Below are 21,150 nucleotides of genomic sequence, written 5' to 3'. Positions count from 1 at the left end.
TATGAGCCAAATCTCTGATCGACTACTTAGCTTCCACAAAATAGAACATATGTATGTTAACTATGATTGCTGATGCTGAATGTTTAGTATTTCACTTAGGGATAATGTGTACCTAAATATGGGATTTAAATCTATGCTTACCTGTGGAAGTTAGAGCCAAATACCAAATAGTTATCATACCAACTACTGGTCAAATGCTTTCACTTTTCACTTGCCCACCCAGCCTCTACCATACCACACAAATTCATTTTAGACATTGGAGGATAGTACTGATAAAATCTCCATTCTTCTAGACAAAATTATAGTTTAGAAGTCTATAGGAATGAGCCTGTGAAAATAAAGTAATAAACTATGGGTTGCTTTTTTTTTTTTCCTGTCTTGGAGTTTGTGATGGATTTCCCAATAGGAATTACACAATAAAATTCCTACCTTGTTCTGAGTCTCCAGTTCAAAGGATGTGGAGTCATTACCAACTATTAAGTGTTATAAGTATTTATTTTGGTCTTTGGCTGTTCAAGTTGGCTTATGTAGAAATTACCTGGTCAGTGTAAGATGTGACTGCTATTTGTACTTAGATTTTAATAGGCAAAGATGAAATTCAAGCTAAAGCATAAATAGTCTATTTTGTCCTTTAATTCATTATTTGCTTATTTTTTTAAAAAAAACATTTTTATAGGTACAATCTTAGAAATTCTTAGGTTTTTCAAGTTTTCATTGTGTTTGAGAAAAGCAGACTCTGAGGTCACAAAACCATACACAGTCCATTTTTTATTGTTTATGGTATTATATGATGTAGAAAAATGAAACATACTAATGATCCAAACATTTATTCATTATCATTTTAGCCAGTAGTTTCAGTCTTCCAACACCAAATCTCCAGCACCTAGTACCATATACTAACTAGTAAGAGCTTAATATATGATTGTTGAGTTTAGCCTTTATTTTTTTTTTTCGAGAGGAACATTTAATTAGAACACAATATAAATGTAAATAAGGGAAAATTAAATTATAGAATCATTTTCTGCCACACATCCCCCGCAAAAGGTATAGTGGACTCTTATACCAGGGCAAGAGGAAGCACTTCCAGCACAAGGGCTAGGCTACCTCTCAATTTGCTGCTTCTGTGCCAAGCTTCTGCTGCCATCTGCTGGAGCTGTTTAGTTTTATTAAAGCTGATGAAAAGTGTCAACAGACAATCACTTCACAAAACTTAAGTGAAAACTAAGTTTATTACAAGAGAAATGAACATGTATGTGGAACCCAAAGAGTTTACAATCCATATAGAAGTTTGCATTTTTAGAACAGCAGGACTAAGGAAGGAGGAGGTACCAGAAATCTCCACCTAAAGGGGCATGGCATGGGAGGGGAAAGGTACAGTAAAGGTGGGAGAAGGTCAGAACCCCTCCTGAAGGGGAGGAGTAAGGCAGTGGCAAAAGCTGAATTCTTTTCCCTTGAGAACTGCTAGACTATTAAGATAGGATGGTCAACTATCCACAAGGGACTCAGCCGCACAAGCAATTTCCCAGTCTAGTACAGATGGACTGGCACCTATCTTGACTCCCAAGGACACACAGGGAGTCCAGTTTGGGATGCAAACAACAAATTATGTCAGCTGGGGGGAATTTGTCTTTGACACATTCAGGGCCTTCTGCATGCTCTGCGACCAGTGTTTCTGGAAAATATGGCAACTCAAAAAGACAAGTTTGGGGGACCCCTCAACAGTCCTTACCAAAAGTAAAATGTTCTCTTTTGATCATAGGTAGAATGGACCTTAGATGTCACCCATTTCTCCTTTCCATATACACTGCAGTCCAGAGAAGCTGGTCTTTTGCTTTTCCCCATGGCATTCCATCTCCCATCTCTGTGTCTTTGCACTGGCTGTCCCCAAAGTCTAGAAACTGCATTGCCTCCTGACCTCCATATCTCAGAATCCTAGTTTCCTTCAAGGCTCAATATGAGTACCACTTTCTACATGAGGCCTTTCCTGATGCCCCTCCAGCTGGTAGTGTCTAGCCCTCAAAATAATTTTTTATATATATCTTTTTTTGTACATGCATATTATATATCTCCCCTAGATAAATTGTAAGTTCCTTTAAGGGACTGTTCTGTTTTTGTCTTTGTATCCCTTTTTTAATATATTTTGTCTTTGCGTACTTAGCATAGTTCCTGGTACATGGTGGGTGCTTAATAATTGCTTATTGATTGAGTGATTGATCTAACCTAAACCCATCATCTTACAGATGAGGAAACTGAGGGCCAAAGAAGTCAGGTGACCTGCCCGGAGCCACACAGTAGTAATAAGTAGCAAAATCAGGATTTGAACTAGGTCTTCTGATTTGAAACCCGGTTCTCTTTCCAGAGAATTAATTTGGAAACTTTGGCTGGATTTGAAGTGGGGACCTTGGTTCAAATTCCAACTCTGTTACTACTTTTATGACCTTGGTAAAGTTGCTTAACCTGGGCCTTAGTTTTATCATCTATAAAATGAAAGAGCTAGATTAGATGACATAAATTCCATTCTGTCTCTTAAAGTGTACAATACTATGAGTCATCATCCCATAAGTATATTCTGGGTGTCAGGCCTGAGTGGGGAGTGTCTCTCATAGGATTTTGGCTCATACTCCCACCTAGGAAAAGCCAAAAGATATTCAGTATCTATTTAATTTTGCTTTCCTTAATGGGCAAGAAATCCCTACAAGCCCTTAGGCCAAGACATCAGAAATAGAAAAGGTCTCATTTTTATTACAAAAAAATAGAAAGGAATGGTGAGGAACCCACAGAAACACTCAAGAAAATTCTCCCGCTTGTAACCAGGCAATGGAAAACACTTCTTCCAACCCTTATTGTCAACAGTCAAGAAAACTCTTCAGTTTCTTCTGATTTCATTGTCTTTTTCCTGTTATCAGCTCTAACAGTCAGTGGGTATACACAAGGTAGATAACCAAAAAGAAGGAATGGAACAGTGACTCCCATCCTTAGAGTGCTTTTAAGGCTCGTAAAGCTCTTTCAGAATGACAACCAAGGCCTTCTAGGCTTGGTGCCTGTATGCTGCTTCTGTTTTAAACTGATGCTTTGGGTTATCTCTTCTGGACCAAATTTCTCAGTTACTTTTACATTTTCATATGGAACATGGTGAAGGAACATCTTTCTGGACAACACATCCAGAGATCTGGTCAAGAAAAATTTCCAGAATGTCCCCAGATCTTCAAATTCTATCATTACCAGGCTCTTGTGAACTTTCCAAAATAAGCCTGGCCTCTCACTTTGGTAGTTAACATAGAGGCAACCCATATTCACCTCTTTCTTAGGGTGAATTGAAAAAATGAATGCTTGAATTTTCCATTTTTTGGAGGCTGGTAACTGTTACATTTGGTTAGGTAAATCTTAGAACATCTTAGACTAAAATTTTTGTGAATTAGTCAATTTGTTGTTGTTGTTGTTCAGTTATTTCAGTCATGTCCAACTCTTTATGACCCCATTTGGGGTTTTCTTGGCAAAAATACTGGAGTGATTTGCCATTTCATTCTCCAGCTCATTTTACAGATGAGGAAACTGAATCAAATAGGGTTAAAGTGACTTGTGCAGGGTTATACAGCTAGTAAATATCTGAGGCCAGATTTAAATTCAGGTCCTCCTGATTCCAGGCCCAGCACACTATCCACTATATCACCTAGCTGCCCCCAATTAGTCATTTACTCTGGGTCTTTAAGTAGACGAGTTCTTATTTATGCTATAAAAAATAATTATCCTTTACAGTGGAACTATAGATAGGACTTAATGAATTAATTATTTCCTTTTTTACCAAATGCCTTTAGCCTGTGCCATATACATACATACATACACACATATTTAAATCCCTTTTTGGCTTCCATACTTTAAAAATACTTTTTGTTCTGTATAGTACACGCATAAGTTTCGAGGAATTGTAGGTGGAGAAGATTCACTTTATTTTTAACCTTTCTAACAAACCAGGAGATTTCCTCTGGAAGATATCCCACAGGATGAAAAGGAAGCAGCAAAATGGCTTCATAAACTTTATCAGGAGAAGGTAAAGAATTTTTTTTTTCTTAGAGTAAAAGTCTTTAAAACAGAATGTCTAGGAAGAGATGAATTTTAAAGGGTAAATAATTGAAAATGATGTTCTTTCCTGGGAGATGTAGGAATACTGTTTCATAATCAAATGGTTCTTTCTGATTTGCCAAACTGAGACTCAGGTCTTCAACTCTGCTTTATTATGGCATTAAGATTAGCTCTTCTGAAGTAACTGGTGTCATTTGGGGGAATTTGGAAAGCTTTTTTTATTTTAAAAACTATAATATGATTAATTTCTCTTGACTCTTCCCTCACCTCTGTTAGAATTTCATCCGTTTAACGTAAGACTCTGATACTACAGCACGGCAAAGTAGAGATAGTTTGAAAGGTCTTGTGTTCACTGATGGGGCTACATCCTCCAGGTTATATACCATTTCCACTTTTTATGCTGTATAGCTCTTATCCACATCCTCCTATAAATCCTATTCTAAGTAGTTTGTAGATGTCAGTGGAACACATGGGCTGATCTTTTTATTCCTTCTTCTTGTTTTAAAGCAGCCTGCTTTATATTCCATTCTACATAAAAGTTCTCCAGTGACTTACTAGAGGTCACCCTGGATTCTCAAAAAATATGCCTACAGAGGATGCAGTAGGTTTTACTATACTGGAAAAACTTCAGATAAGCTCCTGGTGAGATGTAAATATCTTTGAGAGAGTTAAGGCAAAATCAGTCATAGGTCACATACTGGACTCTTAGAGTTGGAAGAGTCATTAGAGTCGTTTAATCTCTCTATTTTACAAATTAAGAAACTGAGGCCAAGAGATGGTAAATACTTTGCCCAAGGTCATATAGGTAGTTATTTCCAGAGATGGAACTAGAACCGAGGTCCTTCTAACTTCTAATTCAATGCTCACTTTTACATATTATGAATGAAGAATCTGAGATTGGGTTTTAGTTAATGGAGGAAAAGAAGAGAGTATATGGGCACTGTGGGTTGGAAATGGGACTTAGGGTTCTTGAAGAGGGTGAAATAGATGCCAAAGATTGGCCTGCATTAATATCATGTATGGATGAGTAATTTTTTATGTATTCTAAGAAAGAGGGCTTACAACATTCCAGAATAAGTTAAGCATTTGAGAGTCAGAACAGGACTGCAATGAAAATCCCAGAGGCATGGTTTTTAAAGACCAAAGTTAAAATCTGGCCTTAGATACTAGCTGTGTGACCCTGAGCAAACACTTAACCTTTATCTGCCTCAGTTTCCTCATCAGTAAAATAGGGATAAAAAAACACCTACCTCCTAGGGTTATGGTGGGCGTCAATGACATGATATTTGTAAAGTACTTCGCGAGCCTTAAAGCATTTGGTAAATGCTGGTGGGTGTTATTACTGTGACTATTAGTAAAAGAATGTTTATAACATTGTGGGATTTGGAAGGAAGGGTAGAAAAGGAGGCTGACTGCCTTCACCCAAGGTAGGGAGAAATGAAGATATTTTGTTGAAAGTGGTTTGTGTTTGGGGGTGTTGGGAGAGGGTTTTTTATATGATTTTTATACATAATGGAGTAGTCATTCCATTGTGAAGATTAAACTAAAAAATATTTGTAGTCACAACATAATTCCCACAGGGGAAATATCCACAATGAGCAATTTTTCATTCTCACTACTTGTAACATGTTGAATATTAGTGATTCCAGGATACCACCTTTTATGTACTTCTCTTGTCAGACTTTTTAGCTGCATTAAAAAAAATTCACATACCCAATACATGACAAAATATGTGAATATTTATAATAGTCCAATAATTATAAAAAAAACCCAGCCTGTTATTTGTCTGTATATAAGGATGAACATTTCTTCCCCTGATGTTTAGGTGTTTTTATCATTTTATCTTCTAAGCATATTAGAGCAAACTAGTGTTTTGGGATTTGTTCTATAAAAGTTTTCTAAATGGTTATTTTATTAAGATCAGTGCTTCACTTAGAATGAGTCATTTTTCTTTGCCAATGTTTTGCTGTCATATTTAGAAGATGGGCTTTAAAAGAACCCTATTTATTTCTTAACTTGCAGGATGCTTTACAAGAGCTATACAATCAGAAAGGTGTGTTTCCAGGGGAGCAGATTAAACCCACCAGAAGACCATGGACTCTCCTGAATTTCCTTGGATGGGCAACTATCCTTCTATCTCCTCTCTTCAGTTTTGCATTTGGTGTTTTTGCAAGTGGATCACCCCTTTTGATACTTACGTTCTTAGGATTTGTTGGAGCAGGTAATAAAAGATGGGTCAAATGTGAAGATAATTAATTGGAAATGGCTTCACGTTGCCACTCAAAGTTTGTTGTAATCTGTCATTGGAAATGGAAATTCCATTGTAGTGGCTGAAACTTTTGTATCAAGACATTGAAAAAGTAAAGGATGAGGGTGTGTGTGTGTGTGTGTGTGTGTGTGTGTGTGTGTGTGTATGTATTCAAATAGAAATCCTTTGAAAAATTTATAAGTTCCTTGTGGGCTTGTGTTTTTCTGTTTTAAAATTTTAATTAAATAAGCCACTATTCAAACCTAGTTACTTAATAGGGTTGGAGTAATAGTCTAGAAATTGAGTAGCCCCATGTTGAATTTTCCCTTACTTGTTCCCTTGATGAAAGATATGCCTCCCTGGGGTAATCAATCTTAATGTCTTTCCCATATCATAAACCAGCCTAATACATAAAATAACCTGTTCAGTTTCTCTCTGTCTTTCTCAACTCCTTTTCTACCCCCATCTAGCTCACCGTCAGCTAGAAAGAGGAACAGGAAGCTGAATGAGGGAGGGTGTGAGGGAGATATAGATATATAGGTTGGCAATGAAAACTACTAACTGATATGTCTGACAGTTCTGTTGGACCATATGTTTCAGGGCCGTGATCCTTTTACTCTGTCATTCTTTTAATAGGTATCAAGTGAAATTACAGACCTAAATTCAGGAATTGCTTTGTGGTCACTCATGAATGAATTTGTTGCTATATTAATGTACGTGAGTGACAGTATGGAGCAAAGTAATCTGATTGTTTGCTTTTTTCTTTTTCTTTCTTTTTAGCTTCCTTTGGAGTCCGTAGACTGATAGGAGTAACTGAAATAGAGAAAGGTTCTAGCTATGGAAACCAAGAATTCAAGAAAAAGGAATAATTAATCACTACAGATTGAACACATGTAACCAGATGGTGTGGTATCAAATTAACTTAATTAAAAACAAAACAACAGAAAAAAAACACTTAGAAACTATCTTTTTTCTTATTAACTGGTGACTAATATTAATAAATAAAACTTGAGCCAAGAGTAAAGAAATTGGAAAGATTGACAGAAGAAGAACATCACCTTTCTGCCTGTGTTCACAGTGTAAGGATCTCAGTGTAATTCAGACTTTGGAAGAAAATCTGAGCTTAAAAAACTGGTAATATTTTGCTTTGTTGATGGGAAAGGTGGCATCGGGGGATTTGAATTCTCCAAATGACCAATCTCATAAATATGTGTTTTTTTAAGAAGCCTGTGCTTACAGAAGAAAGTTGGTTGGATGTTTTCTCTTAAAGCTAAGGTGGTTCTTTAAAGAAAGAAAAAGAAAAGAAAGGGATGGGGGTGAGGGGCAGCATTCCAGCAAGTTTTCCTGCTCTCCTTTGATCCTCAACAAGCTTTTCCCCAGGGGGGAAAAAAGTACTTCTTTAAGTGAATCAACTGCTCTCCCTTCAGTGAAGTTTTGAATAAAGGGATTTGGGAACAGAGAGTACCTACCTAGCCTCTTCTGCTCTGATTTTCAGGTAGTGCCTGGCAGCTTCTGTGCTATGGAAGGTACCTATGAAGAAATATCTCTCCTAGTGATATAAGCACATATTGATGGATTAAAAATGAGTAGAGTTTTTTTTTCTTTCTACTTGTCTTAGTTTAATGCCTTTGTTTTCTAGAGCTAATGTTTGCCCCATTTTCTAAATGCTTATGCCATAAATAATGGTGTTTTTGAAGCGAGGTAACCCTGGGAACTATATCTATAAAAAGACAATTGTTTACTCAGTAGTTTTGCAGCCCTTTTTTCCATTTCTCTGTTTGTTACTACTAGAATCCCATTTCTCTACCATTGTACCCAGGAGTTGCTACATTGCATGGATTTCCTTTATCAATCAGTAAGCATCTTAAAGCACCTTAATTACTTTTCCTATCTGTCGTACAGTCTAAGGAATAGCACATCTACAGAGATTTTCTATTATGTGCAATGGAGGCATTCTTTTTTCCTTATATCAAATCTAGGATGCCCTTTCAGTAGTTTGGTCGCCCCTTTCTGTCGTAGGTAGATGGAGATACTGAAGACTGGTTGTTGGTTTTTTTCCCCAAGGTTTTCACTTTTAACATATGAAACAAATGAAAATGTTTATGAATTTTGATTTATTGCTGAAAATAGAAGGCTAAGAATTTGGCATTTTAAATTTATTATTTTCCTTCACCCATGCCCGAACAAGTATGACATGTTATGTTCCTGGAGGTAGCCCCTCATTGTATTTAGGTCGGGTAGTCTTAATACACTATGGTGAATAAATGCAAATTTCTTTGTAGCATTGAAGAAATCGTGTATAAACCCAAGTTAAACCTTTATCTCAGTTGCATAAAAATTAGAATCCTTAATGTTCTAATTGGTGTTGAAGGATAACAGTGAAATATTTTACTTTTTTCTGTATAATCTCAAGTCATATTATTTCCCCAAAGTATTTACTTTTAACTTGTGGCACTAGGTAAAAGTTTTAGGACTTTTAGGTAAACTATTCCTCATTGGAATTGTTTATTTTACCACCCAGCGCTAAAATATGAAGTCTCATGGGGGTGGCAGGGGAGAAATTATCTCAGAATAGTGTATCTCACTCGTCCAGCTAATCCATTCCTCCCTAGCTAAGCATTGTGTTACCAGTCCTGCCTTTATTTATTTTTTTCTCATATTTTCTAGTCACCTTTCCTGTTCTACCTTAGATATTGTTAACATTCTCTATCACCTTCTAAGGGAAAAAAAGGGGTGTTTCTTTTGATATTTTCAAACCAGAATTCAAAATGGATTGAATTTTCTGTGAAAGCAGAAGGTAGAGGGAGAGAGAAAATTAAAGCAAACTGATAAAACAATTATGTATTGGCCAATGCTGTGTGTTAGGAAGATGTTAGTGAGGTCATATATTTTCTTTATGAAGAAGATATTAAACCTATTTATATTTTCTTGGTAACTTCAATAGAAGGAGGCAGGTATAGTAAAGGTTGCTTACCAACTACATTTTAATCTTATTCACAAGCTGTGGTTTTTTTGAACAAATTTTTGTTGAGGTGAAGGGGGGAAAATTAACTTTTTTTCTTCTATGCTCCTTTTCCTTATTTTTCGTCCCAACTAAACTGGCAATACAGTACTGTGAAGAAATAGAAACTACTTTGAGTTTTTTAGATTTTCTTTTCGTGATACACTGTTTCTGTGTGAATGTATTTAAGATCTTTATATTATCATTTGCTAATTCTACCCTTCTAAATAGTCATATCTAGAAAGTTTTAAAGAAAAAGATAAGACTAAAAAGTTCAACCATGTAGAATATATTACACAAGGAAAAAAAAGCAACATGGTATTTTTTCTATTTAATTGATATTTCTTATTTCCCAATTAGAGTTTTCCCTTTTACATTAAAATACTATGTGTAAATTGACATTGATTCAGTAAATGAATAATGAAGATTAGGAGCTTGGATTGACAATTGGAACAATGGGCATAGATTTTTATATCTTACACTACTTTCTTCTTATTTAATAAAACATGGCTTGTATATTGGACTACCAAGCCCTCTAAAAGCAATAATAAACAGTATCACGAACTATTTTTTTTTAGTCTTTGCTTTTCATCCATGGGTTTTCAGAGTTTATTTTGTGTAGTTTTAAAATAAAATTAATCATTGTTAGGACAATGGGGCAGCTCTAATACCCTATTTCTTTCCTTTCCCTGATTTCTTTATATTTCTACTCCTAATGCTTCAGTGATTGTTGGTGGTGTTTATATGAAGATTTGGTCTTTACTTGTGTGTTTAGAACAAAGGTTCTCAACCTAGGGTCCATGAGCCTGTTTAAAAAAATTTGATTACTATATATGATTATTTTCCTTTGTAATCTTACATATTTTATTTTATTTTATACACAAAAACATTATTCTGAGAAGAGGTCCATGACACAAAAAGGGATAAGAACCCCTAGTCTACAGGAGAGCTTCTCCAGTTTCCATAGTTTTTTGCTCACAGTTTCAGGTAAGAATCAGGACTTTAATCTGAAAAACTTCTGAGCGGTGCAGTCATCCTCTCTGATGATCAGAGCACAAACACGTCTCTGAGAATCAGTGGCCTGTATCATCTTCTGTGGCCAGACTAGGCACCTGGCCAGTTAAAGGACAAAAGCAGAGTGTTCTGCATTTAGGATACTTCACTGGTATCTTGAGTTTGTTGAACAGTCACTTCTAAGCAGTGTGGCTCTTGATGTTGGCATACTGTTTAGCCACCATGGGTTGCTCGCGTGCCAGCTCAGAGAGCACAGGCCTAGTCTGTCCTTTGTATTTCTCTGGCTTTTCTCAGAGGCTTCCTGTTGCCTTTGCTCCAGTTCTCTCTCCCCACCTGATTTTCACAAGGTCATGGTTATACAATGTTATTGCCATCGACGTGATGTTGCCCAAACCCTTGACTTAACAGGTGAGGAAACTAATGCCCAAGAAGGTAAAAGACCCACCCACAGCCACACAGCAAGTAAGTAACAAAACCACATTCAAAACCTAGCTCTCCAAAGTCCTAGCCCAATGTTTTTCTCACTGTACCATGCTGAAGTGTATGGACCTTATGCTTTACACAGTGGTGCCATAACATCATTGTGTGCTCAATTTGCTTGTGGTAGTGTTTGAAGACTGTTCCATTTGGATTTACCTCAGAGGGGTTTCAGGGGCTTTCCAAGTTACTTGTTGTAACAATGTATTTTTGTTATTGGTACCACAAACATCTGTAAATTTTGTCTTAATTCTTTGGACAATTCTTTTTGTTATTGCTGAATGTATAATTAGCAAGAACTGGAGGCAATATATGTGAATGAAGAAATTTTGTGGGAATATAGCTTAGCTATTATAAAAAGAAGAATGTTTCCATAGGAAAGGGTTGTCATAAGGTTGAGAATGCTTTCTTTTTAAGCCACTCTTTTCCTGAGAGAGAGCCTTGAGAAAGGCTCAAAACAAATGAAGCTAAGCCAATTGTCTTGAATTTGTAATGCTAGTGAAAAATTAAATGACTATCAGTTATGTATTTAGTGAGAGCTTCCCTACTTGGTGCCAGACACTGTGCTAGGTGCTTGAAGAGACAAAAAGAAATATGTATAAGACATGGTCCTTTTCTTTAAAATACTTTTAATCTAGTTGGGAAGACACAGCATAAATATATGAAAAGTTAAATAACAATACCAAAATATAAGAGGTGTTACAAGTCTATACATAGGCCATATTACTGTCAACTAAATTGAGGGATTGATAAGCTAATAACTTTTTTTAAATACCCTTTTGTGTTTCCAGTTGAGACAGGTCAAAATTTATCCTCTCCAATCCAGCTAAGCTTCATACAAACTACACAGCTTGTTGTATAAATCCACTCTATAGATTTCCAAAAATAGCTAAAACATTTTCAGGGGAAGGTTTTCTCTGTTATGTAACAATTAATGTTAATGAGAGTGTGTGACGTTATGTCTACATATTGCCATGTGAACAAGACCTTGGCTTGAAGGCTCTTAGGAACAGGTATTAAGCATTTTCCATTCCTTTCTCTCGCCTTTCTCACAGTGGCAAATAATTGGATGTATTGCATGCCTCTTCTCCAGTAACATCGTGTACAAAACATCCCTTACATTGTGACATTTCAGACCTAGAACAGGGCATAATGTGGAATTCCTCAGCCCTGTGACATGACTTCTAATTTAAGAATAGGCAGATTATGTCATGAGACGTAAGTCACAATTTCATCTGTTAAAGCTGTCATAATAGGCTCAAAAAGGTGGGAATATATGCCATTTTTGTTCCTGAAGTCCCATGCTAGGAAATAGTCTACAATTATATGTTTGTAAGAATATACTTTTTATTTTTTAAAATTTTCAACTATAAACTTTCAGTTGTTGGAAAGAAGATTGGAAAGAATGAAGTAGATCACTTTTTTCTGCATAATTTAGAAAGAGAAATGGTATGATTCTTACTAACTGCTCAGGTAGTGGGAAGAAAATATTGAACACTTTGGAGTTGAGACCTAAGAAATGAAAGTCAATTAGGAATTGGAACAGGATAAAACAAACAAAACACCTCACAAGTCAGGGTTATGTTTTTCAGTTTTGTAAAGGTCTGATCCACTCAGATTTTGTTTTGTTTTTGACATATCTGACTTACTGATTTCTTTATTAACTTTGTCTTGCAGAAAGATTTATTTAATTGGTAGGTTAATTATGAATGTGGTATTAAAGTGCACTAAATTGTATTAAACTGAACTAGGATCAGTTATTGCAATGGAGAAATGTCACTGATCCTTATACTATTTTTAGCGTCTCAAAATTGTAAGTTGTGACAATCAAATGTTGCTTGCCTAAGTGCCAGGGAATTCAAATGATTTTATCACCAAGATTGCTAAAAAAAAAAAGTTGTATAATTGTAAATGAAAATATTTATTTTTTGAAAAGCTACGCCATTAATCTGAATCTTTTAACAAACTTTTGTGGGTTTTTTTTCCCTCATACTATTGTTGATCTACCATAATTTTACTGTTGGGCAATTCAAAAAGGAGATAACACTGTATACAGGGTAAAAATGTATCATATCTATATGTCCTTTTTGTGATCCTCATTTTTAAAATTTTGCTACTTATACAGCTTTATGTAGTTTAGGACAATAATGTGTTTATAGAGAAGACAGTTGAAGCGAAAAAGCTCATAATAGATTCTGAAAACCAATATCCTAAACTTGTCTGGATTTTCATGTGTTAAATGTCATTTATAAATTTAGATCTGCTTAGGTGGTGGTCAACACCTACTGAATTTTCAAAATACAAATGGTGTGGGAGTCACACTTGCTTAAGAAAATTACTGTGAAAAAGCATAATATAGCAGACATTAACGATTTACGTATTTGCACAGGGCAAAGAGTTTTAGAGTCATTGGTGTGGACCAAACATTTTCTTTAATCCTCACAACCTCTCAGACCTCTCCAAAGTAAGAATCGTATGCAAGGGGTAAAGTAATTACAGCTGTCTCCATAGTAATGAGGTAGCAGCCTGTTACCTCAAATACCTGTGACACCCTCAGAACCCTCTTCCCCACCAGCTCTGGCAGGACTGGACAACAGAACTTACAGGCTCGTGCCCTGGAGCCTTGCTGCTACTGCAGTTTTTGATAGCTACTCCTTCCCACTTACCCTTATCCCACTGTTCTGAGGCAACAAACAGTAGATCTCAACTCTGTCCCAGCTCATTGTGCAGAGGAGGTGGAGGTACAGGAAAAAGTGTAAGCTTACTCTGTGACGGCAGCATGCTACATTACAGCAGTGGTCAGCTAAAGACCTAAGAAACAGGAAATTGGATCAGGACACCTGTGTGGGGGGCAGGGACTCCACTAAACTGGAAGGAAAAAGGATTGGTGTCCAATCCTCTTTGTTCTGTCCCCCTAGAAGGTCATTGGGGCAGACACTGAGGCTGATGAAAAGTGAATTCCTTTTCATGGGAGGAGGCTGAGATGGCTTTTATTGAACTATATTGAGATTTGTCATCAAAGAAGGACTCAGAAAGTGAACAAGAAAGGAATATGAGAGGAAAAAAAGACTGAAATTGTCAAAGGTCTCAGGAGGAAGAAAGCTCAGTTAAAAACCCCGGCAGATAAACCAGCAAGGAATATCTTATTGATAGAAGGGAAGATGGTCTCCAGGTCATCGACACTAGCACAAACATCACTCAATAAGTACTGCAAAAGAAAATTAATCAATACATAAGAAGACAGAGAACCCTGTGGATTCTCAAGAGAGCAGGATGTTCCCAAGTGGTTCAAGAGGGAAATAAGAACTGTGAAAATAGACACAATACAAACTATGAAAGTGACTACGAGAAAAACCTTCAAATATCGAGGAAATAACACAAGACCATTCTGCATCCACCAGAAAAAAATAGAGTGTATTACAAAGAGCAAAAGAGTTCCAGAGGCAAACCGAAGTAATATATATACCCTGCAAATCTGAGCCTAATCATCAATGAAAAAGGATGGATGTTCAATTTAAAAGAGGCATTTGAAGAATTCCTACAGAGAAAACCAGACCTATGTGAACTACTTGCTTTGCCAATACTCCAGACAACAAAAGTATAAGAAAGGTAAATATAGCAAGAAAGGCACAAGTAACAAAATAAATTACCCACGGGGGGGGGGGGAGAGACTTAGAAAGACATGTCTGATGTTAAAAAACAATAACAGAGTGACAGTTAAGAGATTTCTTTCTAAAAGTACTTAAGGAGACAAGGGTAGAAGCAAAATGAAATAGAAGTGATGGTTGCAGAACAGGTCTGAAACCATGGACTAAACCTCACAACAACTTACCAACACAGGCGAATCAACAATTTTTGTGGGATTAAACTGCAGAAAGGGAGGATAGACGTAAAAGGATAGAGGGGAAAAAGAAGATGGAAGGGAATCTATGTTGTATCCTAATGAAGTCAGTGATAAACAATGAAGGGAAAATAGCTCTTACAATCTCTTACAAACAAGAGGGCTTACAGGACAATGAGTGAGGTGGCAAAGCAAGGGATTGAAACAACTGGGGAAAAGGGAAATCTCAATTTAGTGGTGAAAGGGGGACTCATTAAAAAATACTCCCATGAGGAATATTCTATAGTGGGAGATGGGGACCTTACAATGGGTATAATCAGTTTAGCACTGTAATAGGCACAAGGGTTTGGTGCTTAGAGAGATCTGAAACAATGTGTCTCCATGTACAGCATCATGCTTCAGAAAAACAGAATTGAGGCTCTGAATCAGGGTAGGTGACATATAGAATGGTGGGAGACCATGGACCCAGAGAGAATTCATGGCACATGGCAGGGGAATAAACTTGGGGTCAACAAGAGATTAATCTAACAATGTAAGTTAAATAATGAAACTAACAGAAGAGGAAATAGAATACTTAAATAACCCTATCTTAGAAAAAGAAATTGAACAAGCCATTAGTGAGGTGCCTAAGAAAAAATCTCCAGGACCAGATGAATTCACAAGTGAATTCTACCATCTAAGGAACAATCAATCCCAAAACTATATAAGCTATTTGAAAAAACAGGTAAAAAAATTCCTAGCCTGGGGCAATGCTTCTATCCTTTCTATTAGAAATTGCTACTTCTAGGAATGAGGTGCAATAGAAACAAAAGTGGGTGAGGTGGGGGGCAAGATCTGTAAGACAATAACATGTTTAGAAGAAGGAACTCAAAATAGGTATATTGGAAGCTTTCATTTTATGAAGAATACAGAGACTGAAAAAAATAAGTAAAAGGACAATGAATCAAAGAATAAAAGTCTAGAACAGAAGAGAATGAGGGAAAGAAATCCATTTTAGAAAAAGGTACAGAAAATGAGGAGGGGAGTTGAAGAAGGAAGGTTTACTTGACTATATAACTGAGAAGGGGGAAAGGAGGGAAATATTAGATAACTAGATAAAAGAAAGAAAGGATTTAATAAGATAAAATTCTAAAACTAGAAAAAGGGGTAACTAAGGGTGAGGGGAAGAGAACCTACGATAATAGGGTTGCCTTCAAGTAGATTAAACAAAAATAACTGAAAAGACAAAGTACTATCTTTACCAAAGAAGAGGAACAACATCCCCCAAAAAATACTAATTCAGAAAAAAGTGGTTTATGCTTGCCCAGGTGAATCTGAGAATGGAGTTTCTGGACCTCCAATTCTTGGCATCCTTCTGCCCTTCTGTTTCCTTTTCAAAGCACAGGCCAAACAGCAATCTTGAAAACTGATATATGTCTTGTGGGTGATTCTGAATTCAAATTAGGCATTATTCTTCTAAAGAGATACAGCTAGTGAGTATTTGAACTTGGATTTTCCTGGTTCACTGCACCACACAGCTGTCCAATAAAATTCTAGCATTTGTATAGCTGTGTAAGGTATACAGTGTGCCTTACAGAGGTTAACTCAATTGATCTTCACGATGAAGTAGGTACTATATCCTCATTTGTTGCATCCCTCTTTTTTTATGCTCAGGGTCATACAGCTAAGTATATGAGGGAAGATCTAAACTCAGTTCTTCCTGACTCCAAGCCCAGTGTTCTGTCTGCTGCACCACCTAGTTGCCCTAGTGCTAGAAGTATAAGTAGAAGAACCATCTGCATGTAAGTAATAACCCATGTTAACTGATGAGATCCCCAGGAGAGAGTGAAGAAAAAGAAGAGTGGTCAAAAAAGAGTCTTGGGGTATACGTGTATGTAGAACACAGAGTACAGGTGATGATCTAGCAAAGGAGATTAATAGGAGAACCAAGAGAGCACTCTTTCTTTTTTTATTTCTCATACACATACAAGAGAGAAAGGGGGAGAGGGAAGGAGGTTGGGGGGGAGAGAGAGAGAGAATCCAGAAGGAGAGGATGGTTAATAATGTCAAATGCCATTCAAATCTGACCTCAGACACTTGACGCTTACTAGCTATGTGACCCCGGGCAAGTCACTTAACTCGGATTGCCTCACCCCCCCAAAATATGTCAAATGCTTTAGAGGGTCAAGACATATACATATGTATATGTCTTTATAAAATATAAAAATGTCCTTCACTTATAATGGAAGAGGCAATTGCCATTGGCCATTTGAGGCCTGGCCACCCCCACCCTCCCCTGCCCCAGTTGCCCTTAGAAATCTAACTTACAGGGGTGGCTAGGTGGTACAGTAGATAGGGCTCTGGCACTGGAATCAGGAGGACCTAAGTTCAAATCTGGCCTCAGGCACATAACGCTTACTAGCTGTGTGACTCTGGGCAAGTCACTTAACCCCATTGACTAGCCCAAAAAGAAAGAAAAAAGAAGAAATCTATTGCCAGTTTTGCAGTTAATCTATACAGGGTCCAGCAGCTAAGGAAGAACCCAGACCTTGAGGAGGAATCACTCTACCCCTATCATCCATGGCACCTTGCAACAAATTTACTTGCCCAGTAGGAGACATAATTAAGATACACACAGTAGAGACAGGGACATGCTCTATATATAAATAAAGAGAGGAGTAGCATTCCAGGCAGGAAGCAGCTTCAGGGAGTAAGACCTCTGCCAACAAACTGGATTCAAGGGAGAAATTACCCTGTAGTTAAGAGTCAAGCTATGGAAAGGAATGGACCCAAGGAGCCCAGTTGGGCGAGCTATCCAGTAGGCTTTATCTAAGGGAAAGCAGTGTGTGGACTCCACAAGAAGAGGAAGGACATTTGGGTTCTTCAGTATTGGAAGGGGTTGCCCTGGTCGTAGGTGTTGTCCACATGCATGCCTTATTGCTAGAGTATTCCAGGTATGTACCCTTCCTGTTGCTGCTGTGTGTATTTGTGGGGAAGTGTACTCCAGGCTTATTCAGGAAATTATTTTGTAGCTATAGTTCTCACTATATCATTCTTAGTAAATGTTTGTTTGTTGAGCTAATTATATCTACTACCTGACTATTAAAGGTAAGTTCATCATAGGAGTTGGTGGTGTCATGAACTGTAATTTTAGGCAGAGCCAAGTTGGTGGAGTGCAGAAACATTAACCCAAGCTCTCCCATCATTCCCCTCCAAACAGCTTTAAAATAGTACCTCATATTGAATTCTGGAGTGTCAGAGCCAACAAAAGGCCAGAGTAAGTTATTCTTCCAGCCCAAGACAGCAAAGGAGGTCAGAAAGAGAGATCCGTGACATGGGTATGGATGCTAGCCTGGAACCATTGTGGATGAAACTCCTGTGGTAGGACTAGATGGTGGCAACAGAAGTAGCAGCAGCAGCAACCTCAGGAACTTTCAGAAAGGGATTACAGGGCCCATCTGCATTAGCAATGGACACAAGATCAGATGCTGTTTGTCAGCATCATTGCATATACCCATTTCTGGGTCATACATAGTTCAAGGGCAGAGAGGAGCATTTTTGGTCAAGAGGAAGTTGAAGCCCTGAGGAGCAGTATCACTTTTTCAGTCCTAAGGGATCAGGGACTTTGAGAAACAATATCTTGCAATTCCAAGAGATCCGAGGCCCTTCCTGAGTAAGGTCCACAGTTCAGACCAAGGCAGCAGTGACCATACCTCTCCCTAGATCACATCACTTGGGAAGCACTGAAAACTTCCAAACCCTCAGAACAAGCTCTGTACACAGCACTGTGAAAAAGTCTGAAGTTTCAGAGTTCCTTCTATGCCCCACCCCATGCCAGAAACAGAGCCCAAAATTAACATAAAGTTCCAAATCAAGAAATAATGTGAAAAAAAGGAGCAAATAAACAAAAAACCAACCTGACTTTAAAAACTACTATGGTTATACGGAAGATTAAGACACAAACTCAGAAGAAGTCAAACATCCACAAGCAAAGCCTCAAAGAAAAATTTTTATTTGGATACATGCACAAGAATTATTAGATGTGCTAAAAATGATTTTCAAAATTAAATAAGAATGGCTGAGGAAATTAGGTAAAGAAATTAAATCAAAGGAAGAAAATTAAGAAAAGACAATTAACAGCTTGGTAAAAGAGACGCAAAAAATACTGAGAAAATTATACCTTAGAAAACAAAGTTGGCTAAATGGAAAAAGAAGTACAAAATCTCACTGAAGAAAGTAATTTCTTAAAAATTAGAATTAGGTAACTGGGAGCTAATGACTCCATAAGACACAAAGAAACAATAACACATCAAAATACTGAAAAATGGAAGAAAATGTGAAATATCTCATTAGAAAAAAACTGACCTAGAAAATAGATTAAACAGAAATAATTTAAGAATTAAATTAAGTCTAATGACTATCTGAAAGCCATGATCAAAAAAAGAGCCTAGATATCATATTTTAAGAGATTGTCAAGGAAAACTGCCCCAATATTCTTGAACCAGAGGATAAAATAAAAATCAGAAGAATCAGGGCAGCTAGGTGGCACAGTGGATGAAAAGATCAGAGATGAATAAAAATTTGACTTTCAAATACAAGACTCAAAAGAAACATAAAAAAGTAAACACAAAAGAGAAATCATAAGGAACTCAACAAGGTTAAACTCTACCTTTCTGTGTGGGAAGATGATACATATATCTTCTAAGATCTTTATCATTATTAGGACAGATTCTACAGGAAAAAAAGAGGGTGTAGGAGTGAAATGATTATGTTAGGATGACTTTTTTTTTAAATGGATAGGCGAGAAAAAAAGGATGTCCTGGAAGAAAGGGGAAGGGAGAGGAAGAATGGGGAAAATTGTCTCACATAAAAGAGATGTGCAAGGAAGAGCTTTTACAGTGGAGGGGGAAATGAGGTGGGGTAGGGACACTTGAACCTCATTCACATTTAAATTGGTTCAAAAAGGAAAAAAATATATACATAAACAATTGGTAGTAGAAATCTATCTTACCCAGAAGGGAAGAGGAGGAGAAGGGGGATAAAGACAACAGGGAGTGATAAAAAGGAGGACAGATGAAAGAAGGCATTAGTCAGAAGCAAAACAGACTTTGGAGGAGGGACAGGATAAAAAGAGAGGACAACAGAAGAAAATAGTTTGGCGGGAAATGCATATTTAGAATCATAATTGTAAACAGGAATGGAATGAATTCACTCATAAAATGGAAGCAGATAACAGAATGGATTAGAAACTAGAATCTAACAATATATTTACAAGAAATTCATTTGAAACACAGTTAAAATAAGGGGCTGGAGCAGAATCTGTTAATACTTCAGCTGAAATAAAAAAGACAGGGGTAGCAATCTTGAGGGGTCACAAAGAATCAAACATGACAAATGATAGAACAAGCAAAAAAACCAATCAAGACCTCAGACAAAGCAAAAGCAAAAGTAAGTTTAATTAAAAGGGATAAACAGGGAAACAATATCTTGCTAAAAGGAATCATAGACATTGAAGTAATATCAATACTAAACATATGCACCAAATGACTCAGCATCCAAATTCTTCAAAGAAAAGTTAAATGAATTATAGGAAAAAATAGCATTCTAGTGGGGGACCTCAACTTTCCCCTATTAGAGCTAAATAAATTTAACCAAAATAAATGAGAGAGAAGTCAAAGAGATGAATAGAATCTTAGAAACATTAGATGTGATAAAACTCTGGAGAAAACAATGGGAATAGAAAAAAGTATACCTTTTTGCCCAGCTGTACATGGCACTTCACAAAAACTGACCATGTATTAGGACATAAAAACCTCACAACAAAATGCAGAAAAGCAGGAATATGAAATGCCCCATCTTCAGATCATAATGCAACAAAATTACATTTATTAAAGGGACATGGAAGTATAAATTAAAATCTAATTTGAAACTAAATTGGAAAGGAGTGAGTCAAAGAACAAGTCATAGAAATGATCAATAATTTCATTAAAAATGACAGCAATAAGACAACATGCCAGAATTTGTGGGATATAGCCAATGAATTACTTTGAGAAAAATTTATATCTGTAAATGCATACATCAATAAAAGAGAAAAAGAAAAAATCAATGAATTGGGTATGCAACTTAAAAAAAAACAGAGAAAGAACAAATGAAGAATCCCTAAGTAAACACTGAGATGGAAATCCTGAAAATCAAAAGAGAGATTAGTAAAACTGAAAGTAAACAAAACAAAACAAAAAACAACCCACTGAACTATAATACAATATAAATACAATAAATACAAGTGGCAGCTGATTTTATGAAAAAAAACTAACAAAATAGATAAACCATTAGTTAATTTGATTAAAAAAGAAGAAAACCAAATTACCAGCATCAAAAATAAAAAAAGGGAATGTACCATCAAAAAAGATGAAATTAAAGCAATTATTAGGAGTTATGTTGCCCAATTACATGCCAATAAATCTAACAACATAAGTTATATGGATGAGATTAACAGAAGAGGAAATAGAA

At 36.6% G+C, this 21,150-nt stretch overlaps 1 protein-coding gene across 4 annotated transcripts in view; it reads left to right on the top strand.

Annotated features, from left to right (window-relative positions):
* Positions 1-9,896, top strand: part of AGPAT3 (1-acylglycerol-3-phosphate O-acyltransferase 3) — a 165,719-nt gene extending 155,823 nt beyond the window's left edge. For all 4 annotated transcript variants that reach the window (XM_020973855.2, XM_020973856.2, XM_078146496.1 and 1 more), the window contains exons 7-9: positions 3,973-4,048; positions 6,103-6,301; positions 7,109-9,896. In XM_020973855.2, coding sequence (XP_020829514.1) covers positions 3,973-4,048; positions 6,103-6,301; positions 7,109-7,197 — 364 coding nt within the window. In that variant the 3' untranslated portion in view covers positions 7,198-9,896. The remainder of the gene's footprint in view (positions 1-3,972; positions 4,049-6,102; positions 6,302-7,108) is intronic.
* The last annotated feature ends 11,254 nt before the right edge of the window (positions 9,897-21,150 follow it).

This window comes from Phascolarctos cinereus, unplaced genomic scaffold (genome assembly GCF_003287225.1).
Source record: "Phascolarctos cinereus isolate Bilbo 61053 unplaced genomic scaffold, phaCin_HiC Scaffold_726;HRSCAF=1367, whole genome shotgun sequence".
NCBI classification, from domain to species: domain Eukaryota; kingdom Metazoa; phylum Chordata; class Mammalia; order Diprotodontia; family Phascolarctidae; genus Phascolarctos; species Phascolarctos cinereus.
This window is presented reverse-complemented; position numbering and strand designations above follow the sequence as displayed.